General features: G+C 41.4%; 1 protein-coding gene across 2 annotated transcripts in view; it reads left to right on the top strand.

Moving 5' to 3' along the window:
- Nucleotides 1–19,219, top strand: part of LOC129815567 (F-actin-capping protein subunit beta isoforms 1 and 2) — a 30,726-nt gene extending 11,507 nt beyond the window's left edge. The window contains exons 3-9 of one of the 2 annotated variants that reach the window (XM_055869502.1): nucleotides 14,063–14,184; nucleotides 14,396–14,509; nucleotides 14,967–15,225; nucleotides 15,414–15,479; nucleotides 16,857–16,933; nucleotides 17,357–17,458; nucleotides 18,128–18,215. In XM_055869502.1, coding sequence (XP_055725477.1) covers nucleotides 14,063–14,184; nucleotides 14,396–14,509; nucleotides 14,967–15,225; nucleotides 15,414–15,479; nucleotides 16,857–16,933; nucleotides 17,357–17,450 — 732 coding nt within the window. In that variant the 3' untranslated portion in view covers nucleotides 17,451–17,458; nucleotides 18,128–18,215. Of the gene's footprint in view, nucleotides 1–14,062; nucleotides 14,185–14,395; nucleotides 14,510–14,966; nucleotides 15,226–15,413; nucleotides 15,480–16,856; nucleotides 16,934–17,356; nucleotides 17,459–18,127 lie in introns of both variants that reach the window. The other variant, XM_055869503.1, reaches the window with a different exon arrangement.
- Nucleotides 19,220–19,661: the final 442 nt, after the last annotated feature.

Below are 19,661 nucleotides of genomic sequence, written 5' to 3'. Positions count from 1 at the left end.
GAAGGAGTGGCTTCGTAAGAAGCATTTCAAGGTCCTGGAGTGTCCTAGCCAGTCTCCCGATCTCAATCCTATAGAAAATCTTTGGAGGGAGTTAAAGTCCGTGTTGCCCAGCAACAGCCCCAAAACATCACTGCTCTAGTGGAGATCTGCATGGAGGAATGGGCCAAAATACCAGCAACAGTGTGTGAAAACCTTGTGAAGACTTACAGAAAACGTTTGACCTCTGTCATTGCCAACAAAGGGTATACAGTAATCCCTCGTTTATCGCGGGGGTTACGTTCCGAAAATGACCCGCGATAAGTGAAATCCGCGAAATAGAAAACTTTTTTTTTTTTTACAATTAGCAACTATTACATGTATACAAATACAGTGACTCACGTGTAGGCCGTTTCACTGCTCTTCAGAGCGTTTCGTCGACATTATGGGTTTAGGAGATGTTCGAAATTACAAGATAATTTGGCCAACTTAATGTAAATTTGCCAAGCTGTTTCATGTACGTACACAACTGCACGAGACGACAAAATGATAGCACAATTCGTAGCATGTTTTGATACAAGAAGCGGGAGTGAGTTTTTAGCGAATCAGAATGCAGAGCACAATGCACCAAAAAAAAAAAAAAAAATGCATTATGAAAATCCGCGAAATAGCGAATCCGCGATAAGTGAACCGCGAAGTGGCGAGGGATCACTGTATAACAAAGTATTGAGAAACTTTTGTTATTGACCAAATACTTATTTTCCACCATAATTTGCAAATAAATTCATTAAAAACCCTACAATGTGATTTTCTGGATTTTATTTTCTCATTTTGTCTGTCATAGTTGAAGTGTACCTATGATGGAAATTACAGGCCTCATCTTTTTAGTGGGAGAACTTGCACAATTGGTGGCTGACTAAATACTTTTTTTGCCCCACTGTATGTAAACTTCTGACCCACTGGAATTGTGATGCAGTGAAATAATCTTTCTGCAAACAATTGTTGGAGAAATTACTTCCATGTCCTGCTTCTATTCCACTTACCAATACCTGACGAGAGCCTCATTGAAATTGCAACAAGCGGTTCTGTGAAAATTTAATTTAATTAGAAGCCACTGCCAGATTTCCGGATTGGGCTGCGCTCAGTTTCTTGCCTTGGCAAATTTTAAGACCCTGCCTTTTGCAACCACGTACCTATGTGAGAGTGGATTCTCAGCCCTCCCTATCATGAACACTAAATACAGGCACAGACTGCGGAAAATTATTTTAAGACAGCTCTGCAATGTTGTATTGGAGAGAGTCTGTGCCTTCTTTCAAGCACACCCTTCTCATTAACCTATGTTCGTCAAATTGTGAATAAAGTTTTATATGTAAGATGGTTAAATACAGAGCAAAATTATTGTTTATTATTATTTGTACCCTGGTCCTATAAGAGCTCTGTCACTTCCCACGAACCAGGTTGTGACAAACGCACACTCATTCTTATATTTAATAAATGTGTGTGTGGCGCAGGCTTACAACAATGGCAATAAACATTTGGGAGTGCGCTGAGCATGGTGCTGGAGGGGGTACGCAGGTGGAGGTTGAATGTTTTGAAGGGCTACGGGACTAAGTTTGAGAACCACTGGTGTAGATGAATACTTAACATATTTACATGTATTGTTATGCGGAAGTTCGTATCAATCAAAACTGATTGAATTGTCATAGTTATTATGCTTACACAGAGCTGTATTTCTGAACTCCATGATGTGTATATCTCGGTGGTGTTAGGTTGCAACGACCTTGGGCGGAGTGTACCTACGACTACATCGAGTCTCAGTCGATACGAGGGAACACTCTGTGCTTGTATTTGGGTAACATTTTATCTGAAAATGTGGATTTCAACAAAAAAGAAAAGCACATAGCTACAGAGGACAATGGGTGCACAGTGAGGGTTTTAAAGCTAGAATTAGTTGTAATTAAAACTGTAACAAAGCACCTTCCCTGCTTCTGTTTTGGTAAAAAGCTGAGGAACTGGCCTGGAGAAAGGGCAAGGGGAATACCTAGTCAGTCGTACAACTGAAATGTGTCTTCCCAAATCAGAGGGGTACGGAGGCCTGCCTTAATCGACATCCACATCTTTGGCACCCGGGGAACAGTGGGTTAACTGCCTTGCTTAGGGACATAACGACAGAATTGTACTTTGTCCGCTTGGGGATTCGATCCTGGAACCACTCTAAAATTCATAACAGAGCTATGGATGCAATAATTTACCATCCATGCCCTTTAACATGAGTTTAACCATGTTTTTAGGCTATACAGTGTTTGTTTGCATTCATATTGTTTACAAACATTGCAAGATTATTTTGCGTTCTGATAGGGTACGAAAGTTAAACTAAACTCATGAGGCATGAATAACTTATATTCTTCAAGATTCATTGGGTGTATATAATCATTTATAAGTCCAAAAAATGGATGTAGCAATTAACATTTTAAGGAGTATCGACTGACAGCGACTCGAAGTCGGAGATACAGTCCACACACTCATCTCAACTTCATTAATGTACATTATGGAGTTGAGGAACTCTGCTAGCTTATACAGACTTACAGTAGACTACCTACTAACAGCCAGGACTGTGCTTGAAATCTCCCGTAGTGCAAAAACATCTGACAGATTAAGCTGAATCAGACAGCTGAATCAAACCACACATTCTCTAGTGATTGTTCTCCACATTTTTTGGGGGATCATATCCGTTTTTCCCTTCAGAACCTCGTCTGCTCCTCTTCCTTTCTTCTCCCCTTTGACAACTCACTCCCCTGGGCACCAGCACTCTCCTTGACCGCCTCAGCGCGCTCCTCTGTATCTGGTTGTTAGCGCTCATTAGCAACGCTGTCAATCACTCTACGTGAGCCCATTTAGCCCCTCCCTCTCCTTACACTCGCTTCTTACGGTTGAGAATCACCTGAGCTCACCTCCTCTAGCGTCACCATTTCCCCCTCTATACTGTTCTGTCCCCCAACCATTCTCTTTCCTCCTTGATTCTACTTTCTACCCCAGTTTCCCACTTCTGCCTGCCTTCTGTCCCCCCTCTGTTTCTGTGTGTCTGGCGGTTGCCAGGTGTGGGGCTGTGTCCATGGAACAAAGCAGGCATTGTCTCTGTGTGTTCTGATGGGGGGGGTCCATGTCACTCTGAGTAGTCATTTGTACCCCTTTATCCCCTGAGACTGTTGTCATTCTAATTCTTATTCTCTCCCCCTCATTTCCCTGTCACCTTCTCTCCCACTTAGCAAGTAGACATGGAATGAGGGGAAAATTGGTTTAACCTCATTTCCCCCTCATTCAGGGACATCATATGCCAGCTTTCTCTCGTCTCCTTGTCATCTTTTTCTCACGCACACTATGCCCTCTCTCAACCGCTACAGTCTAGCCCAGCTTTTGCCAAAGATAACTTCTTTGTCCCCCCCGTTGTCTCGCGTCGGAAGAGGAACTCATCTTCTGAAAATCACTGCTCTCGGTAGCTATGTTGCACTGGCTACTACGGCAAACTATGCTCCAGCTAGCACCCTATTCCAAGCTTGTTTGAATGGCCATAGCTAGTTTGCCAGCTTGTTGAAGTTGTATGGGGTTGTCCTCAGAAATCTGCATGTTTTCAAAAGAAAATGTTTAACCTTTTTTATTTAACTAGGCAAGTCAGTTAATAACAAATTATTATTTATAATGACGGCCTACCGTGGAACAGTGGGTTAATTTCCTTGTTCAGGGGCAGAACTACAGATGAGAAGAAAAAAAAAAGTTTTTACCTTGTCAGCTCAGGGATTCACTCCAGCAAACTTTTGGTTACTGGCTCAACGCTCTAACCCCTAGGCTGCCTGCCGCCCGTATCTGACTCTGAGAGCTGCCACTGTGCCTCACTACTTTGCAACATTATCTTGTTGGCCAAATATTACAGAGAGCAGTCAGCTGTGCAATAGAACTCGGCGCACGAATCACGGCAGAACAGGTAATCATGATTACTCATTTGTGTATTAGCTAGAACTTCACTATGCTAGCTAGCTAGTGGGGCTATTCTGCATTTGAATGTGTGTGAACTGGCGTTGTTAGCATCCTTGACTTTTTTAGACTGGTTCAGCAAGCAGACACTAGCTAGCAAATGTCGTGCACATTACAAATGTCACATTCTGATTCTACTACCACAAAACACCTTAGCTAGATGTAGAATTGGGTAGTGAATATTTGCTCAGGTTTATAGTTTTTGGTAAAATTGACTTTTGAGGATGAAAGGGGGTTCAGGGGACGATGTCACCTTGCTAACATTTTCAAATATTAAAACAGCATATTGTAGCCGGACTGCTTTTTAGCTATCCCATATGTGTTTATGCGAGTGATCAGTGCAGACCGCAATCTATGTCTACATGTCTACACCATACACACACCTAGAGCTGGGCGATATTGCCAAAATAGCGTGTGTATACATTCTCTCTCGCTACGTCGCTCGCACTCTCGCGACGCCGCTCGCTCTACCTCGCTCACTCTCTCTACCAGTAAATTGTTTTTTTGGAACACCTACTCATTCAAGGGTTTTAATTTAATTTTTACTATTTTCTACATTGTAGAATAATAGCGAAGACAAACTATGAAAACACATATGGAATCATGTAGTAAGCAAAAAGGTGTTGAACAAATCAAGATATATTTGAGATTCTTCAAATAGCCACCCTTTGCCTTGATGACAGCTTTGCACACACTTGGGATTTTCTCAACCAGTTTCACCTGGAATGCATTTCCAACCATCTTGAACAACTTCCCACATATGCTGAACACTTGTTAGCTGCTTTTCCTTCACTCTGCGGTCCAACTCATCCCAAACCATCTCAATTTGTTTGAGGTCGGGGGATTGTGGAGGCCAGGTCATCTGATGCAGCACTCCATCACTCTCCTTCTTGGTCAAATAGCCCTTACACAGCCTGGAGGTGTGTTGGGTCATTATCCTGTTGAAAAACAAATGATAGTCTCACTAACCGCTAGGCTACCTTCCGCCCCATTATTAGGTAGGTAGCCTACTGGTTAGAGCGTTGGACTAGGAACCGGAAGGTTGCAAGATCGAATCCCCGATCTGACAAAGTAAAAATGTTGTTCTGCCCCTGAACAAGGCAGTTAACCCACTGTTCCTAGGCCGTCATTGAAAATAAGAATTTGTTCTTAACTGACTTGCCTAGTAAATAAAAAATCCCAAACCAGTTGGGATGGCGTAGCAGACTCTGCAGAATGCTGTGGTAGCCACGCTGGTTAAGTGTGCCTTGAATTCTAAATAAATCAGTGTCACCAGCAAAGCACCATAACACCACCACTTCCATGCTTTACGGTGGGAAATACACATGCGGAGATCATCCATTCGCACACCGCGTCTCACAAAGATACGGCGGTTGGAACCATAAATGACCAATTTGCACTCTAGACAAAATAACACATTTCCATCGGTCTAATGTCCATTGCTCGTCTTTCTTGGCCCAAGCAAGTCTCGTCTTCTTATTGGTGTCCTTTTAGTAGTGATTACTTTGCAGCAATTCAACCATGACGGCCTGATTCACAGTCTCCTCGGAAAAGTTGATGTTGAGATGTGTCTGTTACTTGAACTCTGAAGCATTTATTTGAGCTGCAATTTCTGAAGCTGGTAACTCTAATGAACTTATCCTTTACAGCAGAGTTAACTCTGGGTCTTCCATTCCTGTGGCTGTTCTCATGAGAACCAGTTTCATCATAGCGCTTGATTGTTTTTGAGACTGCACTTGAAGAAACTTTAGTAGTTCTTGAAATGTTCCGTATTGACTGCCCTTCATGTCTTAAAGTATTGATGAACTGTCGTTTCATTTTGCCTATTTGAGCTGTTCTTGCCATAATACGGACGTGGTTTTTACCCAAATCTTCTTTATACTTGTGACAACACAACTGATTGGCACAAACGCATTAAGAAGGAAAGCAATTCTACAAATTAACTTTTTTAAGGCACACCTCTTGACGCTAGGGGTCAGATTTTTTTATTTTTAATATCATTCCCAAGGTAAACGGACATTTTCTCTGGCCCAGATTGTAGAATATGCATATAATTTACAGATTAGGATAAACACTCCGTTTCCAAAACTGTCAAAATATTGTCTGTGAGTATAACAGAACGTATTCTGCAGACCTGATAAAAATATAACCCGGAAGTGATATTTATAAAAAAAAAAAAAAAGAGAGAGAAAAAAAAAAGAAAATTGTGTTTCCTGGACCGTCTTTCTTCCATTTTAAAGGGGTATCAACCAGATTACTTTTCCAATTGCTTCCTCAGGCTGTAACCAGGCTTTAGACATAGTTTCAGGCTTTTATTTTGAAAAATGAACAAGATTTTTCATAACCTTGTCTCTTAATGAGTAGGTTATGGTCCGGTTGAAATATTATTGATTATGTTTGTTAAAAATAACCTGAGGATTGATTATAAAAAACATTTGACATGTTTCTACGACCATTACGGATACTTTTTTGGATTTGTCGAACGGAACACGGCTTTGGTTTTCTCAACATAATGCGCAACCCAAATGGCGTTTTTTTTGTGATAAAAGTAATATTTATCGAACAAAAATAACATTTGTTGTGTAACTGGGAGTCTCGTGAGTGGAAACATCCGAAGATTATCAAAGGTAAGCGATTTAATTGTATTGCTTTTCTGACATTCGTGACCGTGCTAATTTGGGGCTAGCTGTTGTAGCATTGAAAGCTACACTCACAAAAGCTTGGATTTCTTTCGTTGTAAAATATATTTTCAAAATCTGACACAATAGGTGGATAAACAACAAGCTAAGCTGTGTTTTGGTATATTTCACTTGTGATTGCATGATTATAAATATTTTTAGTAATATATTTGCATTTGGCGCCCTGCAATTTTAGCGGTTGTTTAGGAAAGTGATCCCGTAAAAGGGATCCGTAGCGCAGAGAAGTTAATTGAAATGCATTCCAGGTGACTACCTCGTGAAGCTGGTTGAGAGAATGCCAAGAGTGTGCAAAGCTGTTAGGTTCTTATTTTTTCAGAGTAAATAACTCTCGAAGCTTTAACAAAGTTTAATCATTCCCAAAGGTTCTGTACAGCTGTAATCAGACAGCAAAACATTTCTTTCTTCAGTTATATACATCCTACTTAAAACACTCCTCCAATCCTTACATTTTATGGCTCCACAGGAAGCTAATAAAGAGGGTAACAGGATAACAAACCTTTATTACTCCCTTAAGAGAATCTGTCCTCGCCTCCTGACCTCAACACATTCCTTCATCTAATCCACAGATGTCCATTGTTTTTCTTCATAAAACCATTAACTTCTGACAACCAAGTCTCTTTCATTTCCTATCTCAATGATCAAAGTTTAGCCGATTCCAACACTGTCAAGGCAAAGGGTGGCTCTTTGAAGAATCTCAAATATAAAATATTTTGGTTACGACATGATTCCATGTCATTTCAAAAAATGTTGATGTCTTCACTATTATTCTACAATGTAGAAAATAGTCAAAATAAAGAAAAACCCTTGAATGAGTAGGTGTTCTAAAACTTTTGACCTGTACTGTATATACACTACCGTTCAAAAGTTTGGGATCACTTAGAAATGTCCTTGTGTTTTGCGGGTACTATTTAATTTAGCTGCCTGTTGAGGTGTCTGTCTCAAACTAGACCCTAATGTACTTGTCCTCTTGCTCAGTTGTGCACCGGGGCCTCACACTCCTCTTTCTATTCTGGTTAGAGACAGTTTGCGCTGTTCTGTGAAGAGAGTAGTACACAGTGTTGTACAAGATCTTCAGTTTCTTGGCAATTTCTCGCATGGAATTGCCTTCATTTCTCAGAACAGGAATAGGCTGACGAGTTTCAGAAGAAAGTTCTTTGTTTCTGGCCATTTTGATCCTGTAATCAAACCTACAAATGCTGATGCTCCAGATACTCAACTAGTCTAAAGAAGGCCAGTTTTATTGCTTCTTTAATCAGAGCAGTTTTCAGCTGTGCAAACACAATTGCAAAAAGGTTTTCTAATGATCAATTAGCCTTTTTAAAATGATAAACTTGGATTAGCTAATTCAACGTTCCATTGGAACACAGGAGTGATGGTTTCTGACAATGGACCTCTGTACGCATATGTAGATATTCCATAAGAATCTGCCTTTTCCAGCTACAATAGTCATTTACAACATTAACAATGTCTGCACTGTATTTTTCATCAATTTGATGTTATTTTAATGGACAAATTTGCTTTTCTTTCAATCAAGGACATTTCTAAGTGACCCCAAACTTTTGAACGGTAGTGTATATATTTTAATTGAACCTTAACTTGGTTAACTTAGTTAAATAAAGAACAATTTCTTACATTTACATTTAAAACCTGTTATGGCTGCAGCCCGACACCGGTACACTTATGACAACATCCAGCTCAGGTGCAGGGCGCGAAATTCAAAATCTATTTTTTTTAATATTTAACTTTCACACATTAACAAGTCCAATACAGCATTTGAAAGATAAACATCTTGTTAATCCAGCCAACGTGTCCGATTTTTAAAATGTTTTACAGCAAAAACACCACGTATATTTATGTTAGTTCACCACCAAATACAAAAGAGGACAGACATTTTTCACAGCACAGGTAGCATGCACAAAGCCAACCTAACTAACCAAGATCCAACCAAACAGACCTAGAAACAACTTCCTTAGATGACAGTCCTATAACATGTTACACAATAAATCTATATTTTGTTCGAAAATGTGCATATTTGAGCTATAAATCAGTTTTATATTGATGCTACCATCATAGCTACAGTCAGAAATAGCACGGGAGTAGCCAGAGTAAATACAGACACCAACGTCAACTACCTAATTACTCATCATAAAACATTTCAGAAAAATATATGGTGTATAGCAAAATGAAAGACAAAGATCTTGTGAATACAGACAATATTTCCGATTTTTTTAAAGTGTTTTACAGCAAACACAATATATCGTTATATTAGCTTACTGCAATGGCTAACACACAACAGCATTGATTCCAAGTAATCGATAGCGATAGCACAGCTCGACAGATATATGAAATAGCATCCCAAATTGGGTCCTTATCTTTGTTGATCTTCCATCAGAATGTTGTAAAGGGGTCCATTGTCCAGAACGGTCTTTGTTTGGATCCAGAACAAACTATTTCCCTCTTGAATTAGCGAGCACACTGGCCGTGCGGCGCTAACCTCTCCTTCTTGAAAAAAACATTTCCAACGCATCACGTCTAAAGTCCCGAATAAATTTCAATAATGTAATTTAACTATATTGAAAAAACATACTTTAGGATGATATTGTGACATGTACCAAGTAAAATCGAAGCCGGAGATTATATTCACCTATAACGACGGTTTTCCAGGAGGCAATACTAGGTCCAACTTCGCGCCTTCGAGAATTTTTTTTATGGCGGACCTCTCACTCCAAGAGGCTGTATGCAATCCCTGAACGAGATATTCTGGTCCTTTCTGCTCTCACTTCCGCATGACACCCAGGGGAAGGCGTATGACGTGTTTCTATGGTCCCAAGTGACATGCCCTTTTATAGACAAGCTCTTGAAAAAAGACCTCGCATTTGGAAATCTCACTTCCGGATAGGAAATGGGCTGCAGAAAGAGTTCTGGTTCACTTAGAGAAATAATTCAAACGGTTTAAGAAACTAGAGAGTGTTTTCTATCCAATAGTAATGATAATATGCATATTGTACGAGCAAGAATTGAGTAGGAGGCCGTTTGAAATGGCCACCTCTTTTCAGGTTACTCAGTGCTGCCCCTTGCAGCCATAAGAAGTTAAGTCATTTAGCAGACGCTCTTATCCAGAGCGACTTACAAATTGGTGCATTCACCTTAAGATATCCAGTGGAACAGCCACTTTACAATAGTGCATCTAAATCTTTTAAGGGGGGGGGGGGGGGTCAGAAGGATTACTTTATCCTATCCTAGGTATTCCTTAAAGAGGTGGGGTTTCAGGTGTCTCCGGAAGGTGGTGATTGACTCCGCTGTCCTGGCGTCGTGAGGGAGTTTGTTCCACCATTGGGGTGCCAGAGCAGCGAACAGTTTTGACTGGGCTGAGCGGGAACTGTACTTCCTCAGTGGTAGGGAGGCGAGCAGGCCAGAGGTGGATGAACGCAGTGCCCTTGTTTGGGTGTAGGGCCTGATCAGAGCCTGAAGGTACTGAGGTGCCGTTCCCCTCACAGCTCCGTAGGCAAGCACCATGGTCTTGTAGCAGATGCGAGCTTCAACTGGAAGCCAGTGGAGAGAGCGGAGGAGCGGGGTGACGTGAGAGAACTTGGGAAGGTTGAACACCAGACGGGCTGCGGCGTTCTGGATGAGTTGTAGGGGTTTAATGGCACAGGCAGGGAGGCCAGCCAACAGCGAGTTGCAGTAATCCAGACGGGAGATGACAAGTGCCTGGATTAGGACCTGCGCCGCTTCCTGTGTGAGGCAGGGTCGTACTCTGCGGATGTTGTAGAGCATGAACCTACAGGAACGGGCCACCGCCTTCTTATTTACAATGACGGCCTACTCCAACCAAACCCGGACGATGCTGGGCCAATTGTGCGCCGCCCTATGGGACTCCCAATCACGGCTGGTTGTGATGGCCTGGAATCGAACCAGGGAATGTAGTGATCCCTCTAGCACTGAGATGCAGTGCCTTGGACCGCTGCGCCACTCGGGAGCCCGATAAACTGGGTGGTTCAAGCCCTGAATGCTGATTGGCTGAAAGCCGTATATCTGAAAGCCGTGGTCATATATATATACCACGGGTATGACAAAACATTTTATTTCTACTGCTCTAATTACGTTGGTAACCCGTTTCTAATAGCAAAGGGGACCTCGGGTTTCTGGTAAATGGCCATTATACCATGGCTAAGAGCTGTATCCAGGCACACAGTTTCCTGTGCGAATCAAGAATGGTCCACCACCCAAAGGACATCCAGCCAACTTGACAGAACTGTGGGAAGCATTGGAGTCAGCATGGACCAGCATCCCTGTGGAATGCTTTTGACACTTTGTAGAGTCCATGCCCTGACGAATTGAGGATGTTCTGAAGGCAAAGGGGGGTGCAACTCAATAATAGGAAGGTGTTCCTAATGTTTGGTATACTCAGTGTATTTGTCAATTAAAAGTCTCTTTAAAGTTTGGCTACATTTTCTGGTCCTTCCCTCATGTCAGCATTGGTTCGGACATGAGGCTGTAGCCAAAATGCATATCTCCTACACTTTCACATGTAGGCTTTTTTATTTATGTACATAAAAAATAGATTTGAATATTATTCCAATGTTTGCTGCTCTGATCCAATTCTGATTGGAGTAATTGTTTGATATTGTGAATTTTATTAAATCTATATTCTTCTTGTCCGTCAGTTTCTTTTACTTGTCCCGGACAAGTGTTCATGTCGAGACCTGTGTTTCTATATGTAGTGTATCACCCTTGAATGGCAACAAATGAATTGTAAGTGATTTTAATAGGCTTTCTCCATTCAGATGGTTTTATACTCAACCAAACTATGACAATACTGAATGTGAAGTTGTCCAACTTTTCATTTAATTTAGCACTGTATTAAAATGTCGTTATACTCTAGACGATATTGTAAAAATTCAAATCTGTCGATCCATACCGGTTTTCACAAAATATATTTTAGATTAAATTTAAAGACTCAAAGTATGTGAGTCATTGCTCTCTGTCTTTAAATGTGCTTGTAGAGTGGGTTGATGGGCTGAGGAAAAAAGAAGAAACCCGCACACTGCTCTTGATAGTTTCACTGCTCTTTAATAAGCTTTACGTACCGGCCTCAAGGCATTCGTCAGAGCATTTGTGGGTTGGTGGGGGGGGGGGGGGGGGGGGGGGGGGGGGGGGGGGGGGGGGGGACAAATTGATCGGTTCCAAATCATATAGGCTGTATTTGACATCTGTTGTTCGTAAGTTACTATGGTACCTGTTCAAATACACTGTGTATAAAATTGTACAGTATGCTTTAAAAAATCACTGAGTGAACTTAAGAGACCTTATTTTTTGAAAGTGTTTTGGAGAACATTTGACTGTTCATGTACACTGCCTTCAAAGTATTTTTACCTCTTGACTTATTTCACATTTTGTTGTTACACACACACACACACACACATACAATACCCCCTAATGACAAAGTGAAAACACGTTTTTTTAAATAAAATAAAAGGAAATAATCTAATTTACATAATTATTCACATCCCTGAGTTATAGCTGTGAGTCTTCCTGGGTTTTTTAAGAGCTTTGCCCACCTGGATTGGACAATATTTGCACTTTATTTTTTAAATATTTTTTTATTCTTCAAGTTGTTTGTTGATCATTGCTAGACAGCTATTTTCAAGTTATATTTTTGCTGATTTTTATTTATTATTATTCAATTCTATTTAGGCCACTCAGGAACATTCAATGTCGTCTTGGTTAGCAACTCGTGTAAATTTGGCCTTGTTTTAGGTTATTGTCCTGCTAAAAGGTGAATTTGTCTCCCAGTGTCTGTTGGAAAGCAGACTGAACCAGGTTTTTCCTCTAGGATTTAGCCTGTGCTTAGCTCCATTCCATTTATTTTTATCCCCAAAAAACTAGTTCTTGCTGATTATAAGCAAACACATTAGGGATGCACAATATATTTGTGAACATATTTCGGAATCGGACGATATTAGCTAAAAATGCCAACATCGGTATCAATGTCTAGTTTAACACAGATGTTAAAAACCGATGTCAAAGCTACCGTGCATACCTATATAACGTAGGTACATGGTGTAATAGTGCCACGTAAGATTTTGCGCTACACATCATTCCTAACCTAGCCCACACAATGTCTGCTGTGTGTATCAAGCAGTCAACAAGTCAAGCAGTCATTTTGAAAGAGTCAGAATTTCAGCGAGACAACTCAAAGGCGAAATCCATTAAAGCCAAGATAATGGAATTCATTGTCAAGGACAATCAACCGTTCTCTGTCGAGGGTGTTCGCCGACTGGTCGAGCACCTGTATACTCTACCAAGTGCGCTATTTTTCAGATGTTACCTACTGGAGTTACACTGCTTTTAGCTTCACAACATGCATACTATGGGATGCCGTTTGGGTCTTTGCGTGTCAAAAAAAGATACAGGAACACTGTCAAAGCTGTACAAAAAAGTCGGCAAACACCGGCCACGAACGATGTTTACGAAACCGTGTTTGTAATAAAGCATCATTTGTTCGACCACTTCTTCTGGGGTAGCTATCTTTAGCTTGGTACCTAGCTAGCACCAATACAACCAGCCTGAAAACATTGACCAGTAGGAACTGCAGATCCATCCTCAGTTATCTCCTATCACAGCCATTAAACTCTGTAACTGTTTTAGTCACCATTGGCCTCGTGGTGAAATCCCAGATCGGTTTTCTTCCTCTCTGGCAACTGAGTTAGGAAAGACACCTGTATCGTTGTAGTGAATGGGTGTGTTGAAACACCATCCAAAGTGTAATAACTTCCCATGCTCAAAGGGATATTCAAAATCAGCTTTTTTTTTTTTTACAATAGGTTACCTTTTTTTGAGACACTGGCTTTTGAGGTTGAATCTGTTTTTGAAATTCACTGCTTGACTGAGGGACCTTAAAGATAATTGAATGTGTGGGGTACAGAGATGAGGTTGTTATTCAGAAATCAAGTTAAACACTTATTGCACCAATGAGTCCACTCAATGTAATATGTGACTTGTTAAGCAAATGTTTACTCCTGAACTTAACCCCTTTGTTATGGCAGTGAGTACTTATTGACTCAAGCCATTTCAGCTTTTCATAATAAATTTTTCAACATTTTGTAAAACAATTCCACTTTGACATTATGGAGTATTCTGTGTAGGCCAGTGAGACAATCTCAATTTAATAAATTTGAAATGCCGAACAAAACAAAAAATTTCAAAAGTCAAGTGGTGTGAATACTTCCTGATGGCACTAAGTTTGCGAGAAGGTCTGCGTGTAAGTTCGTCAATGAAAGTGTGTGTGAGCATGTCGAATAGTATCAAGTGTGTTGTTGGAACATGTCGCAAGAACTTTCTCTGTCTGTGTCCAGGTGCCCAGTCTGTGTGAGGACCTACTCTCCTCTGTGGACCAGCCTCTGAAGATCGCCCGGGACAAGGTGGTGGGGAAAGACTACCTGCTCTGTGACTACAACAGAGACGGTGACTCCTACAGGTAGGACTGACAACCTGCAGCTCCTCCTTTATCTCTACCTTACTTCCCTTCCCACATATCCATCTCCTCAGAAACCATGCCTGGTAAAAATTAATGTCATTACAATTATTTGTTTGTCATACATGAACATTTGACCACACACAAATGATGGGCATCCGTTTGGTCATAAGGATTGATTTTGGATTTTCTCTTGCTCATTCTTGTTTCTCAGATCCCCATGGAGTAATAAGTATGAGCCACCCATCGACGATGGTGCCATGCCATCTGCCCGCCTGCGCAAACTAGAGGTGGAAGCCAACAATGCCTTTGACCAGTATAGAGACCTGTGAGTACCAGTATGCCGTTGGTATGACCAAGTCAGAATGTGAAAGGAACAGACGGACTCATTATTGACACTTTAGAGTATCGTTACACCACAGTAATACCATTTATACTGTTATTATAAAGTGGGTCGTTTGGATCCTCAATTCTCATTGGCTATGCCATGTCTATGACGAAAATAAATAACCTGGTAATACCACCAATGAGTCTTATCATAAATATCCAAGCCCTCCTAAGAGGAGACAGGTAGCCTAGAGGTTAGAGCGTTGGGCCAGTAACCGAAAGATTGCTAGATAGAATCCCCGAGCTGACAAGGTAAATATCTGTCGTTCTGCCTCTGAACAAGGCAGTTAACCCACTGTTCCTAGACCGTCATTGTAGATAAGAATTTGTTCTTAACTGACTTGCCTAGTTAAATAAAGGTTCAATTTTTTTTTTAAATATATGTATTGTGTTGTCAGGTACTTTGAGGGTGGCGTATCATCTGTGTATCTGTGGGACTTGGATCATGGCTTTGCTGGGGTCATCCTCATCAAGAAGGCTGGAGACGGCTCCAAGAAGATCAAAGGCTGCTGGGACTCCATCCATGTGGTGGAGGTGCAGGAGAAATCCAGCGGACGGACCGCTCACTACAAACTCACCTCCACCGTTATGCTGTGGCTCCAGACGACCAAGACTGGGTCTGGAACCATGAACCTGGGTGGCAGTCTGACAAGACAGGTACTTGCATACAACTGTGTGTGTGAGAGGATGTGGGTGGGAGGGAGGAACGGGTGTGTGTGTGTGTGGGGGGGGGGGGGTGTACATGCTCTCGTAATCTGTCTTGTTTTGTAATCTGTCTCTTGGTTTACTTGTTGCAACATATTTCCACTGTTGGACTGTACAATACCCTCATCTCTCTCTTCCAGATGGAGAAAGACGAGACAGTTGGAGAGTCTTCCCCACATATTGCCAACATCGGCCGCCTGGTGGAGGTGGGTAGAACTACATCTACTATATGCATGCAGACTCACTTATGCACACTCACTGACATACTGTATAGAAAATGAAACACAGAAGTATCATTTACACAAGTATTCACACCCTTTTGCTATGACACTCCAAATTGAGGTCAATTTCTTTTGATCGTCCTTGAGATTTCAACTTCATTGGAGTCCACCTATGACCAATTCAATTGTTTGGACATGAGTTAGAAAGAAACACCTGTCTATATTAGGTCCCACAGTTGACAGTGCGTGTCAGAGCAGCAACCTTACTATGAAGTCAAAGGAACTGTCCGTAGATCTCAGATTGTGATGAAGCATATATCTGGGGAAGGGTATAAAACAATTTCTAGAATTGCAAAAAAATTGCATTTTGGGAAATGCAATAAAATATGGAACTACCCAGACTCTGCCTAGAGGTGGCCGTCCTACCAAGCTGAGCAACCGGACAGGGAGGTGACCAAGAACCCAATGACCACTCTGACAGAACAACAGAGTTCCTTGGCTGAGATGGGAGAACCTGCCAGAAGAACAAGTCTCTACAGCACTTCACCAATCTGGGGTTTATGGGAGAGTGGCCAGACGGAAGCCACTCCTAAGAAAATGGCACATGACAGCACGCCCTGAGTTCGAAAAAGACATGTGAAAGACTCGGATCACAGGCAAAACATTCTGTGGTCTGATGAGACAAAAATTGAACTCTTTGGCCTGAATACAAAGTGCTCTGTCGCAGAAACCCAAGCACAGCTCATCACCTATCTAACACTATCCCTACCATGAAGCATGGTGGTGGCAGCATCATGCTATGGGGATGCTTTTCAGCAGCAGGGACTGGGAGACTGGTAAGGGCATGGCTTCAGAACAAGAATGTGAAAGTCCTTGAGTGGCCCAAACAAAGTCCAGACTTGAATCCCATCTAATTTAACAGAGCTTGAGAAAATCTACAAGGAAAAATGCAACCCTGATAGACATATCCATGATGAAAGTTGTAATCGCCATCAAGGGGTGTGAATAGTTATGTGAACTAGATATCTGCATTTCATTTTCAATGTGTGAGAAATTATATTACTGTATTGGTTTACATGGGGTTACTTTAGCATTATTTCAGCTAAGGAATCCATGTAAACCACCATGTGCGTGTGTGTGTGTAACTGTATACATTAGCAACAAATCCTAAAAACATGTTTTCACTTTGTCGTTATGGGGTATTGTGTGCTGATGGGTGATCAAAAATAATCAATTTTGAATTCAGGCTGTTATAACAAAATGTGCAATAGGTCAAGGAGTATAAAACATTTCTGAAGGCACTGTCTATTGATATGGATATCACAAGATTAGTGTTATGTCAATTCATTTTTCTAACCTCAGGATATGGAGAATAAGATTCGCTCCACTCTCAACGAGATCTACTTTGGGAAGACCAAGGACATCGTCAATGGTTTAAGGTACGTGAGTGCGGACACACACACTTGTCACATTGATATAAAGTCACTATATTCTGCTGCAGATGCTCCAAGTCTCAGCACACCTGACATCCACGTCAAAGACGGGTACTAATGGGCTCCTGCAGTCTCCTACTGCATTTCTAGTTAGGCCTCTTTCAGCCACACGCCTGTTTTTAACCTTGGCTACTACAGCTCATCTGTTGACTGGGATTTTTCCTAATTCTTTCTGCCATATTGTGTTATCTGCTTCCCATGTCATTGTCTGTTTTTCAGTTCTACATTTTTCAACCTTGTTTATTTGCTTCCATTTCCCTCCTCCTTCCCCTGCCCACTCTCTTCTCTATGCCCACTCGTCCCTCGTCTGTCTGCCTGTCCCTCTTCTTCTCCTTTTCTCCTCTCCCCCTCCTCTCCACTGTGGTCCAGATCTATTGACTCTCTGCCTGATAACCAAAAGTACCGGCAGCTCCAGAAGGAGCTGTCTCAGGTCCTTACCCAGCGCCAGATCTTCATTGACTAAGGCCAGAGGTATCGTCTGGCATGGGACAACAGGCTGTGTGTCTGTGGCGTTGGAGAAATGTGTGTGCGCGCTTGCATGTGTGGCATGGTGTTTGTGTGATTGAGTGGTTTCCCAGAAAGTTGCAACACGCTGACATTGTTTCTCAAGGAGCGTTTGTTGCAGCTAAGCCAACCGTGCCAACATGCAGTTTGAGACAACCAACTGCATGAGGAAGAGTCCTAGATGATAAACTTACCTGACTAAACATTTAATGTTGATTGCACCTAAGTGTCTGGAGTGTATTAACCCAGCCATCTTCTCTCTACAGTGAGAGTTGGAGACAATGTGATATCCTCACAACTTGTTGTTTAAAAATGAATTGGCTCTATATCTCTACCTATTTGTCTTCTATCTACCCATCTTATTTGCTTTCTCACAAATTCACTTTTACTGCATCTATTAATTGAGTTCCAAATAGGCCCCTATTCCCTTGGCACTCCTGTATATCTGAAATTATTGTAATGTTTTATGGTACTTGCTTCACCTTAGCTTCTGTGAGGCTGAGTGAAGCTTTTATCATATTGCTTAGGTTTTTATTTATCAAAAATATCTACAGGAGTGCTTAGGGGAGTCGGTGTTACAGGTTGATTTGGAATCTAGTGTATATTTAATCTGTCTCACTCCCTCTTCCCTGACAGGAGTGTTCAGACCCTGGCTGACAAGTCGAAGCAGGAGGCTCTGAAGAACGACCTGATGGAGGCGCTTAAACGCAAACAGCAAAGCTAGAGATGCTATTTTTTATTTTATTTTCCTCTTTCTCTCTGTTCCCCTCGCACTATCTCCACCTTACTCCAACCATCTTTTTTCTGTTTCTGTTTGTACGTCTCTCCTTCCATGCCTGTTTCAGTGCTGCACTGTTGTTCATTTGTGGAAAAAACAAAAAGGAGAAAATGCTTAGCCTTTTGTGTTTTTGTTTATTTTCACGCATTGTTTTGAGGCATCCCATTCGCTATCAAGCCATTCACCCACCCTGTCTCTCTCTCTGTCTTTCTCATGTTATGAATATTATGATAGTATTCTTAAGGTTAATGATAATCTTACAGTTTTACCACAATGTTTATAATCCATATAGCTCTGTCACAGCTGGGTCTGTTTTGAATGAGTGACATCAGCTTCTCCCCTATCCTCTGGTTAGGGGACAGAGTCAGATACAGACTGTACTGTAGCTAGGCTTGGCTGGGCTAACAAATCGTCATTCATTTCCACCAACGTTTTCTTTCTTGTACCCATTATATCAGTGTCTGTGCCACCACCTTTCTTGAAATATAACTGTCAATATAACTGTCATTTTTCTGGGTGATGTAATGGCAAACGGAATGGGAGAGGGTGGCCCTAGATATTATGTATTGTAAGGATTGGTTAATGGTTTGACCTTCGTCCCACTCTTACCCGCATGCGTTGTGAGTCTGAAAGCATTGGATCCCGGGATGGAGCTGTAGACCTCTAAAACATGGGGAGGGACTGTTAAGTTCACTGTGTATACCCATGTCATTAAGTCCCCCTCTTACACTGTGTATAATGTGACGATTTGCATACCTCTGTCTCTCTTTCTCCCTTTCACCTGGTCTATGTTGGGGGTCACAGTTTTGTCTTTTTGCGTCTTGAAGGAAGCTTTTGACCGTTTCTGTTTTGGGGGGAATCTTTTTTGTTGTATTTTGTTCTTATTTTGTAAGCTAATGATTCATATTGTATTAGAGCCTCCAGCAACAATAAAAACAGTAAAAAAACTATTTATTGTAATATTTTTACTTTTGCTTCTTTTCTGCATCATGGCCATCACTCACAGGGTTGAAACTTTTTGCTCCAGACTTGTTCTTGGGCTGTCTAAAGATTAGGATTTAATTAAACCAGTTATCTAGAGATGACCAATGGAAAAATGTTAGGTTACTGTGCTGTGACAGTGATGGCCAGCTTCAGCTATTATTAGTGACATCAGGGCACTGGGCACAGCAGTTCAGCTCCACACACTGCATGTGTTATTTTCCCTCACATCAGTAAATGTAAGCATGCACTTATCACTTTCTGGTCTTCTGTTACTTGGTTGGTAGAGCATGGCACTTGCAATGCCAGGATAGTGGGTTCCATTCCTGGGACCTGCCAAACGTAAAACGTAAGCGCGCATGACTAAGTCGCTTTGGATAAAAGCATCTTCTAAATGGCATTATTATTGTT

This window comes from Salvelinus fontinalis, chromosome 18 (assembly GCF_029448725.1).
Source record: "Salvelinus fontinalis isolate EN_2023a chromosome 18, ASM2944872v1, whole genome shotgun sequence".
NCBI lineage: Eukaryota > Metazoa > Chordata > Actinopteri > Salmoniformes > Salmonidae > Salvelinus > Salvelinus fontinalis.
Note: the sequence above shows the minus strand (reverse complement) of the source record. Positions and strands in the feature narration are given on the sequence as shown.